At 35.7% G+C, this 16,468-nt stretch overlaps 1 protein-coding gene across 5 annotated transcripts in view; it reads left to right on the forward strand.

The window, feature by feature from the left end:
• Positions 1-16,468, forward strand: part of DMXL1 (Dmx like 1) — an 82,145-nt gene that overhangs the window by 58,831 nt on the left and 6,846 nt on the right. For 4 of the 5 annotated variants that reach the window (XM_075741010.1, XM_075741005.1, XM_075741009.1 and 1 more), the window contains 13 exons: positions 494-657; positions 1,656-1,795; positions 2,126-2,211; positions 4,078-4,279; positions 5,542-5,659; positions 6,956-7,018; positions 8,931-9,017; positions 9,670-9,791; positions 9,904-10,045; positions 14,775-14,835; positions 15,395-15,522; positions 15,698-15,790; positions 16,262-16,353. In XM_075741010.1, coding sequence (XP_075597125.1) covers positions 494-657; positions 1,656-1,795; positions 2,126-2,211; positions 4,078-4,279; positions 5,542-5,659; positions 6,956-7,018; positions 8,931-9,017; positions 9,670-9,791; positions 9,904-10,045; positions 14,775-14,835; positions 15,395-15,522; positions 15,698-15,790; positions 16,262-16,353 — 1,498 coding nt within the window. The remainder of the gene's footprint in view (positions 1-493; positions 658-1,655; positions 1,796-2,125; positions 2,212-4,077; positions 4,280-5,541; positions 5,660-6,955; positions 7,019-8,930; positions 9,018-9,669; positions 9,792-9,903; positions 10,046-14,774; positions 14,836-15,394; positions 15,523-15,697; positions 15,791-16,261; positions 16,354-16,468) is intronic. The other variant, XM_075741007.1, reaches the window with a different exon arrangement.

Below are 16,468 nucleotides of genomic sequence, written 5' to 3' on the forward strand. Positions count from 1 at the left end.
TACGGATTTATCAGAATTGTTCTATTTAGAAAAAAGTCCAGACCTCCTCTGGAAGGAGACATGGAGTTAAAACTTGGAGTAGGAATGGCAAGCTTAGATATTTGCATTATATATTCTGAAAGACAAGACTCTTCACTTGTCTTTAATAAGCTTGATTATGCATATCTTAAGTAATTTGGTTTTGCAGTATTGTTGTTTGAGTGATAATATTTGTCATCTTTGTAGGAAGAAAGTGTCTAATGCAGTTATGGTTGTACTCTACAATTCTATATTTGTGCTGGGGGTTCCCTGCTTCCGGAGTTCTAGTTATGTATTAGTTTTGCATATTTGAGGATTAACATTCTCCATGCTTATTTGCTACAGAGCTGTTAAGATAAAATTCTGAAAACTTGTAATGAGGAAGATTTTTACTGTTATAAATGCCTTTATTAAAAGCAGTAGGGAGGTGGAGCAGACAATTTAAAGCACCATACTGTATTTTCTTCCTCTGTAGACAATGGAGAGAAGCAGCAAAAACATTACAGGCTTTCGTCAAAAACCTCTCCAAAAGAGAGTTCTCAGTTGCCTACATTGCCATTGGTAGACCAAGAATCTCCATCTTACAAAGAAAGATTTATTCCTCCTGAGCTTAGTATCTGGGATTATTTCATTGCAAAGGTAATTTTTTTACTATTATGACAGTTAAATATCTTCTATCACTTCTGGAATGTTTTGGGTTTTTTTTTTTCTTCTTAGTCTTTATTCTAGGTATTGATTTAGATGTGTGATAGCTGCCTGTTTTATTACTCATATTTAGCTTTTTCTAAAACACTGCCTATAGGTATTTTTGAAACAACTTTCTTAAAATCTGTTGTTATGAAATTAATTTGTTTTCAGATAATGGTATGAAGGAAAAATGGTGGTTTTTACAGTTGCAGAGTAGAATGGATCAGCTATTTAGATGAACAAGGAAATGTGAGAAGTTTTTTATAATCTGTTTCAAATTGGTGAAATGAATGTGTATACTTGCTAGAAATCAAATTACATTGCCTTCTGTCAAGATTGCTGTGGCAGATCTTTCTTTATAGAAGGTTGCACAATTGTGTGGTGCTGTATGGCACACTTCTCTATCAAATATTAGCCATATCAGCAAAATAAACATGTAAGCAGTGTTTTAAGAGCAAGGACAAAAAAGAAATTGCAAGTAACACAGTGAGCACTGATGGTGGGTTTAACATAAATATTGAACTATGTAGACAGGGGATAGGGTTTTCTTGTTTCTTAGTCCTCTGAGCCCTTGAAAGAACTAGAGAGGAAAATACAAGGGTGGTTTTGGCTTGTCTCTGACAGATAACAACCTTGTGTGTCCTATGTGTGGTTTGATATATCTGACACGAAAGTAAATCAAAATAAGAATTGGAAAACCGTTAGTATTTTCATTTTCAACATTAGAATTTTGAGTAATGTAAAAATAGCTAAGCTGTTTAAGTTTCGATGAGCATTGCATACTTTTCATGAGGTACAAATTCCAAATGTTACTAAATTAAGTAAGATTATATGCCTCCTTTTTTTTTAATAAAAAGCATTAAGTATTATAATGATGTATTTTTTTATAAGATAACTTAAAACTAGATGTTGGCTAGAAGATACTCAAGGAATATTGTTTAAATTTTTAGCCTTTTCTTCCATTGCAAAGTAGAGTGGAATATGATTCAGAAGAGAGTCAGGAAAGTGATGAAGATGATGAAGATACTGAAGGAGATATGTTTGCATCAAATTCACATAATCAAGAGCATTCAAATTCAAATTCATACAGGTAAGTAACTCTTTAGAATGTAAGATGTTCTGCAATGGCTAGACTTGCATTTCTGGCCTTTTGAGGTAATATACCAGTTACCTGATATCTCCTGGTAGTGTGTTGTCTAGACTTAGTAGTTAATTTTTCACAATAGTTGCTTTACTGATTTTATTAATACATAGTGTAATGATTTCTGAAATCAAAGTATCTATAATATTTTAAAATGCTGTTTATAGTTTTCAGCAGTTTATAATGAGGATTTGAAGCTCTAAATTTAAATCCTGACGGTGAATAAGTGAGAAAATAATTTTCCTATTAGTAAATGACTTACTAGTGCTTTCTTGTTAGTTGGTCACTGATGAGATTGGCAATGGTTCAGCTGGTACTTCACAATTTGAAGATTTTCTACCCTTTGGCTGGACATGATCTTTCAGGTAATAAGCAGCAGAGTTATCTTTTCATACTTATTATTGATTTTAAGTGTGGTTATTGTGTTGAATAATATATACGTCGTAGTTCAAAAATGCTTATTTTTTCCCATCATTTGGGAGTAATTGTTATGATACTGTTTATCATACAGGTATGGTTATGAAATAACATGGTGGGTGGTAAAGATGAGTGGGTGAGCAGGAATGCTCAGTAGTTAACAGAAGTCTCTGCATAGTTAGTTTTTTCTTTGCCTCTTAGTCATAAAAGAATGTTTACATTATTTATTTCCTGGTGGAAATCCTATAGTTTTTTCGGTAATTCAAGTTACATCATTCCTACTCCTTGTATTATGGAATGGTTTGTGTTGGAAGGGACCTTTAAAGATTATATAGTCCAACCTCCCTGTTGTGGGCAAGGACATCTTTCACTAAATTGTATTGCTCAAAGCTCCATCTGACCTGACCATGAACACCTCCAGGAATGGGGCTTCAACAATTTCTGACAACCTGTTCCAGTGTCTCACCATTCTCATTGTAAAAAAATTTCTTTCTTTTCTAATCTAAATCTACTATCTTTTAGTTAAAAACCATTGTTTTCTTGTCACTAGAGGCCTTGGTAAAAATTCTTTCTCCATCTGTCTTGTAAGTCCCCTTTAAGTATTGAAAGGCCACCATAAGGTCTCCCCAGAGCTCCTCTTCTCCAGGCTGAACAACCCCAACTCTCTCAGCCTGTCCTCATAGGAGAGGTGCTCCATTCCTGTGACTGTTTTTTTTGTGGCCCTCCTCTGGACTCATCCCAATAGGTCCGTGTCTGTCTTGTACTGGGGGCCCCAGAGCTGAATATGGTACTCTAGGTGGGGTCTCATGAGAATGAATTAGAGGGTGCAAATCACCTCCCTTGCCTTGTTGGCCACCCTGCTTTTGATGCAGCCCAGAATGCGATTGGTTTTCGTAGCTGCAAGTGCACACTGCTGGCTCATGTCCAGTTTTTCATCCACCAGTATCCCCAAGTCCCTCTCTGCAGGGCTGCTCTCAATCCATTTGCCACTCAGTCTGTATTGATACTGGTGATTGCCCTGACCCAGGTATGGGACCTTGCACTTGTCCTTCTTGAACTTCATGAGGTTCACACATGGGCCCACTCTTCAAACCTGTCAAAGTCCCTCTAGATGGCATCCCTTCCCTCTAGCAAATCAACTGCACCACTCATCTTGGTGTTACCTGCAAACTTGCTGAGGGTGTGTTCACTACTGCTGTCTGTGTGATTATCAAAGATACTGAACAGTACCAGTCCCATTACGCACCCCTGAGGGACACCACTTGTTCCTGATCTCCATTTGGACATTGACCCATTGACTGCAACTCTTTGAATGCAGTCATTCCACCAATTCCTTATCCATGGAATCATCCATCCATCAAATCCATATTGCTCCAATTTAGAGGTAAGGATTTTGTGTGGAACCGTGTCAAAGTCCTTACAGAAGTCAAAAGTAGAGGACATCAGTTGCCTACCAGCACAGTCAGTCATTGTAGAATGCCACTAGATTATACAGGATCAACTTGCCCTTTGCAAAGCCATGTTGACTTTCTCTCATCACCTGCCTGTCATCCATATACCTCGACATAGCTTCAAGGAGGATCTGTTCCATGATATTTAATTTCTATCAGCATTGGAGAACTCTGTCCTGTATTTAGCAATGATAGCACAAAGCAGTTCATCTTTTTATACTTGCAAATATCAAGTTGAGTTTTGAATAAAGCTTACTTTGGGAGATATTTGAAATACACTTCTGTCTTCAGCTGTGGAATTATCTTTGTCAAGGTTATAATGCAGGAGGAAGGTCTTCTATTATTATTTACTTGTTTTTCTAGAGCTTCCAGTTAGCTCCCCCATATGCCATGCAGTTTTGAAAACACTACAGTGCTGGGAACAAGTTCTTCTCAGACGTCTTGAGTTATATGGGGGTCCACCCCAACATTATATTTCAGTTCATGCTTCTGAAGATGCCTTAGCAGCTGGTCCTGCCTTGCTTCGCCATAAAACTTTACTTGAGCCTACAAACACTCCATTCAGGTGAGTCTAACTTCTATAAACACTGACTATAATATCTTTAATATACATCGAGCATGATGCTGTTAGTGCATGTGATGGACCATAACTGCAATAACTATATAATGCCACTTTCTAGATTTGCTCTAATCCATTGTGAAATTGTGGGTACACATCAGAATTCATGCCTCTCTGGTTCAAAGCAAGATCATGAAAAACAGTCAAATGTTTCTAATTTTTAAAGTTGGTTTTTTATTGAAGCTTAACATATTGATTTTGAGTGCCTCTGTGGAAAAACTATGGTTGACAATAAAATAAAGAATAACAAATTTACTCTGAGAGATAATTAAGGATGAGTGACAATGAATTAAATAATTACCCCACCTTAGGAGGGAATCAAATTACATTCTTACCAGTATCTTTTCCTAAAATCAGAGGAGAAATATTTACTATTTATAATATTTGCATAGTTGTGACTCCACATAATTGCATGTTCAGCCACAAAATTGTGCTCAGTTTCTTAAATTGTCACTTAAATCTTACTATCACCTGTGGTTGCAAAATCAACAGAAAGTCTGTCTCTTTCTTGTAAAATACCTAACAATTCTTACAGTTTTAGTAGCTTGAGTTGATTAAAAAGGAACAGCTTAACATGTATCTGCTGCCTGGCATTATTTTTAAGTTGTAATTTAAAGCGGTTCAGGGTTTCATGGTTTTTGGTCTGCCATAAGCAGCTATACTTGTATTTACAAGTTTTGTTTCAGCATACAGTTTCTAGGGATAAGCGTAAACATTTGAAGTCTAAACTGATTCTACAATCCTTCCAATTTTGTTACTGAAAAGTCATGCTTGTTTCAAGAGATGTTACACTGCTGATGATGTGTTCCTAGCAGGAAGTGTTATTCATTATCACTGTGATAGAAGCACTCATTAGCAATAAACAGAAGCGATCCATATTGTAAGGAATGAGGTGGACTAATAAATAATCTGTATACTGACTTTATTGTTGTGTAATCTCTTAAAAAAAAAAATTTCTCACTTGTCCCAAGATAGAAGGTGAAAATGCTACGTGTGCTTTTCCTTCTTCCTTTTGCACCACCTCTCACATGTCGGTTTGTCAGGAAGACAGTACCAGAATGCTTCTGAGTAGGTCTTGTACGGTGTTTAGAGACCTGTAGCTTTGTTTCAGCATTTTTTCTGACTCTAGTTTGATTAGAATATAAGATATTGCAGTCTCTTACACTTATAAGCATGATGTAAGTATTTATTTTAACTTCATTCTGTAGATCTAACAGTCATGTTGCGCTATCTGTGAAGAGGCTCTGGCAGTTCTTGGTTAAACAGGAAGAAGTCCAGGAAACCTTTATCAAGCACATTTTTATAAAGAAGAGATGTGTAAATGAGGTTGGTATGGTATATAAAATATTATGGGTCCATCTGTGAGCTTTCACTTAAGTTATTTGGCTGGCTTAATTACTTTCTAGAGCATGAGTGGATAATATGCTTGTCTGTGACTCTAAATCTACAGTATTTCTTATTGAAAATCTTTTTCCATTGTTTCACTGAAAAAAAAAAAAAACAGACTTTGACTGTAGAGTGACAACTAACACCACTTAGCTACAGTCAGCCTCCTCATTAAGATCAGTATAAAAGTTGCCTCAAAAGAATGGCAAACTTTACTGTTTCTAATCTTTGAAATTTTAATCTAACTGGTCAAAGTTCTACAAGTTTGAGTTTGTCCCTACCATAGTCATCCTGGGTTTATCAACTCTTTTCTATCATGTTATGATTCAATTTTAATAAGAAAAATGACCATGCAACAGTTAATATTTCTGTCCCTGATAATTTGTCCCAGTGTCTAGCTAGATTCCAGGTTCCAGATTCAGTTAAATCTTTTAAGGTTGTGCTTCTGTAATGGAATTTTGTGGTTCTTTTCTTCCTCTTCATTTGCTCCTTTTCTTTCTTAGTCACACCTACTCCCAATAATTCAAGAGAATCACTTGTATTATAGAAAAACTATGGAGTAGCAGAAACATAAGAGAAAAAAGCAGATCCAGACAAATTAAACATGCAGGAGAAAAAAAGTACTCATGACTAGTAAAGCCATGGCAGCAAAGCTCTGTATAAGCTAATCTTTGTCCTGTACAACTACAGTATTAGCTAATACAACTACAGTATTAGCTTGTTTGAGTATTTGTGTTCACTACAGACTGCAGCTAAATTTTTCCTTTTGTCTTGTCCTTTGAAGATGCGCCATTTCTGATCATGTCCTATGTTAATGCAGCCATGTTACTGTGCTGTAGGCAAAGTTATTTTGGTATATTTTACATGTGTTTTAATGTTTCCAAGTAGGATCAGTGACAGCCTTACACAGCGTAGGTGTGTTGGCTTTATTTTGTATCCTCTTGTTACTGATAAAATGTCAGTGGAGGTTTTATTTTCCAAGAAATTTGACCTTTGAGATGGAAAAGATGCTGTTACAGTACAGAATAGGTAAATCAGTGTCTTCTGTACTGAATATAGAGTTTAGAATTTGGTAATTACAGTTACTACTTAAAATACGTATGTATGTGTGCAAACATGCTGTTGTGTTTCAGTTGTTCTGTGTTGGAGTAACCAACAAGGAATTAAGGATTTCCTTGATACCTTGTGTGTTATGTCTTTATGCTTTGTTCTGTGGTTGTTCTTTCCTTGATGAAGTCATTAGAGGAGCACAATGAAACCATGAAAAATTCTGTGGTGGAGGAGCCCATCGTCAACAAGGTACACAGTAGTAATGCTCAAATTAATTAGACCTTACATCATTATGAAGTATTTCCTTTTTGAAATGGTGCTGATCTCCCTTAAAAAAAAATCTTTGACATAGCAAATAAACTAAAAAATTCAGTTTTTGCAAGAGGTTGAGTTAAAATAGTCTTGTTATAGAGCCTATCTGAAACTAAATGTATCTTAGAAAGCTGGATTAAACAACCAGGTAAGAACAGTATGTGTTATCCATTTCCAAGTGAAAGCTGAGTTTGAGATTTGCCCAATTGAAAAAATTCAGTAGTACTGTGGAAACATAGTACAAACAGGACCTTTCACCAGTGTGACATGGCTAGAACAGTTCCCTGTAAGTGAAGGTGCTTAATTGGAGTTGGAGCAGTTTGTTAGCGTGAGACTAGTTTGCCACTGAAATTTTTCTCTGAGCCGTAGTTTTAAGATGGTGACAAATGAACCCATATAACAACTCCAGAGCAACTTTCTTGAAAGATCGGTATGAGAGACTAAAAAGGTATAATACTATACCTAGAAATGCAAACAAATACTGTATTCTTTAGGCTTTCTTTTACAAAACTAGTGAGAAGACAAAAATGAGAACATCCTGTAATGTCCTTGGGCTACCTTTTTGTTATTAATTATGCAATAAAGCAGTATTAGCAAGTAGTTAATTGGAACTGACTAGGGAAAGATTATCTTAATTTCATGCAGGTTTGTTCACCATGCAGCCCAGATTATGTTTCTGTACTTGTTTGTCACTGCAGTTTTGTGCAGTTTTACATACATAAAATCACGGGAGTATCAATTTTGTTTTAATCTTAAAAAAGGTATTTTACTTTATGGTGTATAACAGCTACAGACTTTTTTCAGACTTTGAAGAAGACTGTTTGCAGTTTTTTGACAGCACTATCTTACTGTTTTTCAACTAAAATATCCTTATTTAAATCTTATGAAGACCAGAGATTTAAGAAATTGAAGTGGAGAGGCTGGGAAATGGTAGTTCTGGAATAATTCCTTGTGTTTTACAGAATTTTACATTTGTAATTCAGGTTTGAATTTTTATGTCACCATTTGCTTGACAATGCCATTTTTTTAACTGTAAAATTATTTTGTAACTACAACAGACTGGAGCCTGTAATCTTATCAGTTTAATACTTGCAATTCTGAGCTCTTTAATTTTGAACAGGAGTGCTGGTACATTTTAGAATTTTGTTGTGTGCTGGTGTATACCTGAATGCATTGCTAAAATACAAAAAGGTAGACAAGATTCAAATTCAACATTAGATCACATTAAGGGGAAAAAAAAAAAACCCAACAAAAAACCCCACCACAAACAAACAGAAAATGTGATAGTAAAAAGTTTGTGGAACTGGAATGTGCAGGATTCCAGATTTACTTAGTTGTGGAGAATGGTGAGTAGATAAGCTGATAAAGTTCAAGTTTATTTTCCTGTTCAGGATCTTGTCTGCACCTTCTACTGGATTATCTCATCAGTTTTAGTGGCAAAAAGTCTTTGCTAAGAGCATGAAAAGACTGAGCAAATTTTTTAAAGAACAAACCATCAAGACTCAATTTTTTATTATCAGTGCCCCTCAAGTGTGCATGTAGCCTCGCTGGCTTCCAGCACCTGTGAAGCACTTGAGAGTGAACACAGTACTGGGACTCTTGTGACAAATTACGATTTCTATGTTGCTGTGATAATCTCAACATGGCAGTGGGAAGCTTAGATGATAACACACAAAACAGGTTTACCGTAATTATTACAGGTTATATTTGTCGTATTTTATTAGAAATAAAATTGAGAAAAAAAACCCCTGAAATATCATATGATCCAGTGTTTGGTCTCTGTATTTCCAGTAAAAAGCAGTGTTGCATAGAAGTTTTCATTTAAATACACTTTACTCTTTAAATACAGGTAGAAACAGATTTGGGATACCCAGGAGGCAAGGCAAGAATAATCCATAAGGAGTCTGACATCATTACTGCTTTTGCAGTCAATAAGGTGAGTATAAAGGAGGTAGGATGACCTAAGTGTGTTGTACTTCCACCTGATTAATAGGCGGTAGCCCCATTGTGAATGGGTGAGAGATCCTTTGAACTCTAGTGCTCCCTCCTCTAAAGCACTTCATAATTGAATGGTTCTACTACAAATTGTCTTTTTTCTATTGTGCAATAGATTGAGAGAAGGAAGGGGTGGCCTCTACTTTTTCTTTAAGCTTGCGTGTAGGAGTATTTTTCCTTCATTGTCAAAGACAACCAGGAATTCATCTTTTCTTCTGTTTAACCTTAAGAAGGGGAAGAGGGGAGTTTGGTTGCAAGGTTTGTATTATGGTTACTTCTTGTTTATCCTCTGAGGAAAGCAAGGAGAAACTAGAGCTGCTTGAGAGAGGTATAAAATACAAATAGTGTATGATGCTATCCCAGATGCAGATAAAATTTGAAAAAGGAAATGTCAAGCTTAGACAGTTTAAGTACATAGATTTGTAGGCGTAAATATTTGGGTTTTGTAAATTGATTAAGTGTATGTTTTTGTGAACAACTGTACCATAACCAGAGAAAATTGGAAAAAAAAAACAACCCAAAACAACCAACCAAAACAGGCATCTCTTTGAGTGTTCCTTTTGTATCTGCCTTTGTGTGTTACTTTTTTCCAGGCAAATCGGAACTGCATTGCAATAGCATCGAGTCACGACATTCAAGAATTAGATGTTTCTGCAATTTTAGCTACACAAATCTATACCTGGGTTGATGATGATGTGGAAATAGAAAATAAAGGGTATACTTTCTATATTTCCAATATCACAGCTTGACTGTGTGTAAATCAGTGTAAAAAAGCATGGTATTTAATGTTGTTGCTTGGAATCTAACATATGTTGTTTCATTTATAGGGTTGATGATTTCTTAGTCATACATGCTCGTGATGATCTGGTAAATGTTCAGGGAACCACTCCATATACTCATAGTAATCCTGGCACACCTATCAATATGCCTTGGCTTGGTAGTACACAAACTGGCAGAGGTGCATCTGTGGTGAGTTGCTTGTCAAAGATTAGCCTTATGTACTCTGTCTGCTTCTCTCCTTTTGTCTGTTTAGTGTTGCTGGTTATATTTCACAGTTAGTGTGTAAGTAACTATAGCTTTTCTGTGTAATCAAGGTGAGCTGAATTTTTGAATAATAATCCGATTAATAGGCTAAAATACTGCACAAAATTTAAGATACTCCAACTAAGCAAGCTAAGTTTTTAGTCAAGCTATATATGCTTTGTTTACTTAAGATACATAATTTAAAAATAAACAATAAGTGTTCAGGTAAGAGGGTTCAGGTAAGAAGTTGCAGCGTAAATCATTGTTTAATGACTTGAAGCCAAATGCTTTATCTAAAAAGCAGATATTCAGGCGATTTCAGGATAGAAATTGGTAAAGATTGGGTAGGAATATTTGTGTGAAATACTGAGGTAGCATTTTAAGCATAATTGGAAGTTTCAGTCCGAGTTCCAGACTATTCCAGTTTTTATTTAAAAGTAAATACCAACTTCTGCTGTAGTACAAAGTACCACTGTAGTGCAGTATATATTAATATGAACTTGTATAGAAAGGACAGCAATTGAACTCCTGAAGCAGATTTCATGGGCAGGACAGAGGCTTCAAATGAAATTAAGTTTCTCAGTTTCTGGAGTTTAAACTTGGGGAAAATGGGGATTTTTGGTTTCATAAGAAAAATGAGGAAGGCAGGACTGCAGAAATAGGACAAACTACAAACATCGCATGTAGTTTGAACTACATGTCATGCTGCTGTATGACTGTTTATCTCCAAAGCTGTTGTCAGCTCTGTCTTTTGAAGTGCTGCGCAGTTTTGCCATAACTCTTCTTAGTAGCATTTCTCACTTCTGAAGATCATGTCTTAGAGGAGATAATCATTTTCACTGTTCAGCATTTCTGAAATACACTAGAGTGAAGACCCAGTAAAGTGTGACTATGTCCACCTGAGCAAATTGATCCTTCTTGTTGTAGAGATGATACCTGCAACAAGGGTAGTTCTTACTTTTAGAAATAGGTTCTGTAGAGTAAAACTCGGCCCTGAGCAAAAAAAAAAAAACCAACCTGTGAGCTCAGATTTCATTCAGATAGAATGATAATTCTAGTCTGGCCATTGACATACTTACCTTAGTGCCTATGCAGCATAGATGCTTTCTAGTAATGCAGATCTGTTGATTAGTCAGTTGGGAGATGCTTATTTGAAGTCACTTAACTGGGCTGAAATGGTCATACAAGACACCCATATCCCTCAGCCTGCCTGCATGTAGTTGTGGGGTTTTCCTGGATAACTGAATGCATTATGTCTTGTGACTTGGCCGCACTTTGCAGCATTTAAGAGCTCAGAGCAAGTCAGTAAGTGGTGGCAGAATGAAAGAACCCTATGTTAATTCATGGTGTAGTTGATTTTTTGCAAATATTTGATGATTAGGAGGAGAAAATAAAGAATGAGTGTTTTAAGAACAGTAACATTATTCCTCGCATGGAAGTGGATATGGTGCCAGTACCTACACCTTTCCCTTCTGTTTAGGAATTACTGATCCTAATTGCCAGTTTTGCAGCTCTGGTATCACAATCAGGTCTCATCTGCAAGTATTCTTTGAATCCCATTGCCACTTTCTCCTCTTGCTTCCTTTATATATATATGTGTGTGTGTGTATATATATATATACACACAAATGTAGGTATAGAGTTTGTGTGTGTTTGTGTATTTCTCAACAAAATAGTTGCATAATCTATTAATGTAAACCGTTCTTTCATGACTTTCTATTTTATACGTAGTAAAGCTTTCTGACCTAAAGATACATGGCTATGCTCGTGTTGAATGTGTTTGCTGTTAAACTTTGAACCTAAATTTGGTTTGGCGTACCGTTTGACTGTGGCAGAGTAGAGCACCCAGCACAGCGCACAACGACACCTGCCCACTAGGGAGGAGATACAAAGGTACTGAATGAAGGACAAAGTAAACGAAGGGATTCTTGGGAGGAAATAGTGTTACTGGAAGGACTCAAATTGGAGGAAAACCAGCTTCACCAAAATCTTTCTGTTGCTACCCTTTGTTACTTTGTTCCTTCAGATACTGCTTTTGATCCTTGTTCTCATCTTTGCTTTTCCATAATTTGCAGCCCATTTAGTAGATATAGTCCACTGTTCTTTACCATTCCTAGCTTTTCAGTCTTGTTATCTTTGCTTTGCTGCTATCAACAAGGGAAACTATTGGACTTATGATACTCAGGCAGTTAACAATGTTTTATTAGCTCTAAGTTTTTTCTGTTACTCTTCCACGCAGTTCATACAAGGTAAGTAAGGAGGCTCACCACTAGATATTTCAGTACAGCGTGCTTACACAGCTCTTACAGGAGGTGTTCTGAGAGAGTATTGAAGTAAATAGGATGTACTGTCAGCTTTGAAACTCAGGTGATGTTCAACAGCTTGTCTTCCAGGCCAGTATGACCAACACCAGTATTCACCAGTTTAACTGGTGGGATTGGATTTTAAGCTTTTTTATTCTTCAGTTTCACTGTACGTTGGGCCCAAAGCACCTAACTCCAACAAACCAATCTGGGTTCTAGCCATCAGCTGTTGTTGAGGGGAAACTGAGGGCTAGCTGTATCAAATGTCAGTTACATTATCAAACCCGAATACTTCCATTATCAATGATACTTGGCTTCTAAATCAGAGACACTGCACCACAGACTCAGGTTAGCATAATCTTACAAAGGCATGTTTCTGTAAGCTTGCATCTTTCCAAAGCATAATCGGGTAGGGGTTAGGAGACCATGATGCATGCTTATCAGTTGAAATGAAGGAAGATGATTTCCATTGACTTCTGGGTAAAAGTTTGTAGATGTAAAACTCAACATAGCTCTTCATTTTGATGAAGAAATAGAATGAGCATGAATAATTGTTCTTTCACTTATACATAGAGATAAATTGTAAGTTTAAAGAGAAAAGCATTGCAATTATTTACTGTTTGGTGTATGCACTAATGTTTGGAGAATACCATCCTCTTTTGTCTTGTCCTAAATCTTATAATATGGCTGTTGTTTATTCACCAGTGTTTTACCAAACCATTGAGTTTTTTTCCTTGTCAGTTAAAGTACTTTCTGGAAAAAAAGGAAAATATGTATTTGAGTATCTTATGTTTTATCTTCAGGCAAGTGTTTTGACTTGGGTAACACAGAGGCATAAGGCTTTATCTTCAACAAATAACAAAGCTTTAAGAATTGAAAGATCTAAATCTGCTTCTAAAATGTTATCAAGAGGATTGCAATTACTCCACTAATCCAAACCCTGTGAAATTTTATCAAGAAAATAAATTCTTTCCCTTCCAAGTATTTTTCTTCCTTTATGTTTGCGAACTGAAAATTTGGAGAATATTTGCTTTTCAACTCTTTGGATGATGTTTAGTAATGTGAATCAAGTAAAAATTTGTAATTCATGCCTTCTTCCAGTTGACACCCTGATATGATTGGAGGCCAGGGGAGAATAGCATACTTAAAATTCACTTCCTACTGTTTCAGTGACAAAGCAGTGGTCAAATACTATACAAAACTATAGCAGTTAAGAGTCAAGGTTGGACTCAAAGATCTTAAAGGTCTTTTCCAACCTAAATAATTGGAAGCAGTGCCATCATGCTGCTGATGCATAGTAAGTGGTAAGCTGTTGTGCTGAAAGTGAGTGCTCTGGCAACAAAGTTTTGTGTTATTTGAAGTTGACACTTGGCATGAATATAAACTTAGGCCCTCTTCTCTCTCAAATGTTCAGGTAAATAATACATGCATGAATGAACTGTATCCAACAGTTTTCTGAGGAAGGACAGTCCTCAAGGTAGGCAGATGCTTTTGAGGAGATCTAACAGGAAATAAAAGAATGAAAACTTAACTTTGATGTGCATAAATAGAAGGGAAAGAAGAGAAGGCAGGCAAGGAAAATACAGATACATTTCCCTGATGAAAAATCCCTACTGCTTCTTTCCTGTTGTCGGTTGGACTTACGATTTAGATGGGGTTTTTATCTTCATTGTCTAATGCCTTCAGTCATCTTCATATATTGAACTCTTTCCAGTTAGCAATTAATTAACTAAGAAAAACAGAATTCCTGCTAATGCACCTTGCTCAAAGCAAAGTGTGGAATTTATGAACAAAGCTGCTACTGAAATCCATTGGATCTGTATTTGCAAAATCATAAACACTTTTGAAGATTTTTTATTTATTTACCAGTTGCTAGGTATATTGCTTATTCTGGATGGCCACAAATAATCACTTTTCAGTCAATTACAATAAATTAACTAGACTTGAAAATAAATATATTCCTTCCTATTTTTTCCTTCTGTTAAAAAGTTTACCTCTTTCTTTACATGCTTCTGCCTCTCTCTTGCTTATCTTACAATATTCAGGAATATTCCAATAAATTTAATGGAATCAGAAAGGAATTGTCAAGAAAAGAGGTAAGACTGCAGTCTAAGGAGTCTTTATATTTGGATCCATAAATCTCTGAAGCAAAAAGTTAATATTTACCTAGATATTTAAAGCTGCAAAAGTATTAACATCTATACTAGTCTTGGAAGAAAGTGACTTCTGTCTGAATTTCGAAATCCCGTACTTCCTTTCAGTAGGAATTTTGATAGGAAACAACTCTCTGTGATCACTAGTTATTCTATTTCAGTAACTTTTTGTTCAGTAATATTGTTTAATTATTTTCCATTATTTTGTATATTGAACAGATGCTGAAGAAGGCTATTAATAATGTCAGAAGAATGGCTTCTCATCCAACTTTACCATATTGTAAGTTCAGTTTTGTTGAAAAAAAAAGTTATCTAAAGATTGTATTTATTTATTGGCCCTGTTTCTTAGTATGCTGCTATTTTGTTCTAGCACAACAATCTATTATGTTTTAAAAGTTGCTTACAAGCCCTATCTTTCCAAAACTATTTTCCATTTCTGAAAACAATAATACTGGGGGATATGGAATAGCCTTTAGAAACAGTGATTTTTTTTAATAGCAAAAAGTACTGTATTTGTTTCATTTGTGAATTGTGTGAAAGATAGTAGAAAAAGATGCATTATTATCTCCAAGTAAATAGCTTCATATTTCAATCCTATCTAAATACAGTTCTTAATTAAATAATGAGTAAGTACATTTCAATAAGGTTTGAATAGTGTAAGTTTAAGTTTCAGTCGTACCCACCACTCTGACAGTATGCCAGGTACTATGGCACATATTGTGGCACTGGTTATTTTGAAGATGTGAGCTGGTGTGAGATTTCTTAAAATTTTGGAAGCAACCTTCCTGCTCAATTGTTACAACACCTGTGAGAAGTCATGTAAATATTTTCTGTTGCAGACCTGACAGGTGCTCAAGATGGTAGTGTCAGAATGTTTGAATGGGGTCACGCACAGCAAATCACATGTTTTCGATCTGGTGGCAACTCAAGAGTAACTCGAATGAGATTCAATTACCAAGGAAACAAGGTGACTGACAGAATGCTTCTGCACTTGCCGTCTTCCCCTTGCTCTCCACCCCCCTCCCAAAAAATATAATTGTAAATTAGCAGAAACATCACATTCTTCAAGTCTAGAGTAGTTTCTCTGAATTGTGTCTAATTTCTCTGTAATCCATACATATGTATTTACAATGTATTTTCAGTTTGGAATTGTTGATGCTGATGGATATATAAGTTTATATCAAACAAATTGGAAATGTTGCCCACTTACTGGAACTTCACCTAAACCATATTTGGTAAGCTGAAAACTAATTTTGCTTCCATAAACTTGTGTTGTGCTCACTTATTTCCTTCCCTTTTTAAAATAGTTAGGAGAGGACAGGGATCATGGTGATAACCATTGTTAATCAAGATTTAATAACATACTGTTGCCATCCTGTGATCCATACAACAGACAAGTTCTTAAATCTGAATCATACTTGCTAAGTTGGATTGTAGAGCATGCAATGTTAGATTTGAAATAGCTTTAGTATTCTTTAAGACTTGTCAATAATTGTCAATTGTTAATCAATTGTCAATAACACAGGACTGGAAAGTTTTTTCCATGAAAAATTAAGAGTATCAGAAGGCATATATATAGCTTTATAGCCTGTGTTCTTTAAATTGTTTTTGAAACAGCTGACCTTCTTGAGGAAGTTTTAAGATTTTATGCTTACACAAAATCCATTTCTTTTTTAATTAAGAATTTCTAAACTGCAATTTTTCAGACATGGCAGTGTCATAACAAAACAGCCAATGACTTTGTTTTCATCAGTTCATCATCTTTGATAGCCACAGCAGGATTGTCATCCGACAACAGGTAAGAACTGCTGTGATAATGCACAAAAATGAAGTGGTGCCATGTTTTCTCTCCTTCCCCCCCCCCTTTTTTATGATTCTTCTGAAGCAGTTTAAGAGCAACATGTGTATCTCTT

The sequence above is a fragment of the Balearica regulorum genome, chromosome Z (assembly GCF_011004875.1).
Source record: "Balearica regulorum gibbericeps isolate bBalReg1 chromosome Z, bBalReg1.pri, whole genome shotgun sequence".
NCBI lineage: Eukaryota > Metazoa > Chordata > Aves > Gruiformes > Gruidae > Balearica > Balearica regulorum.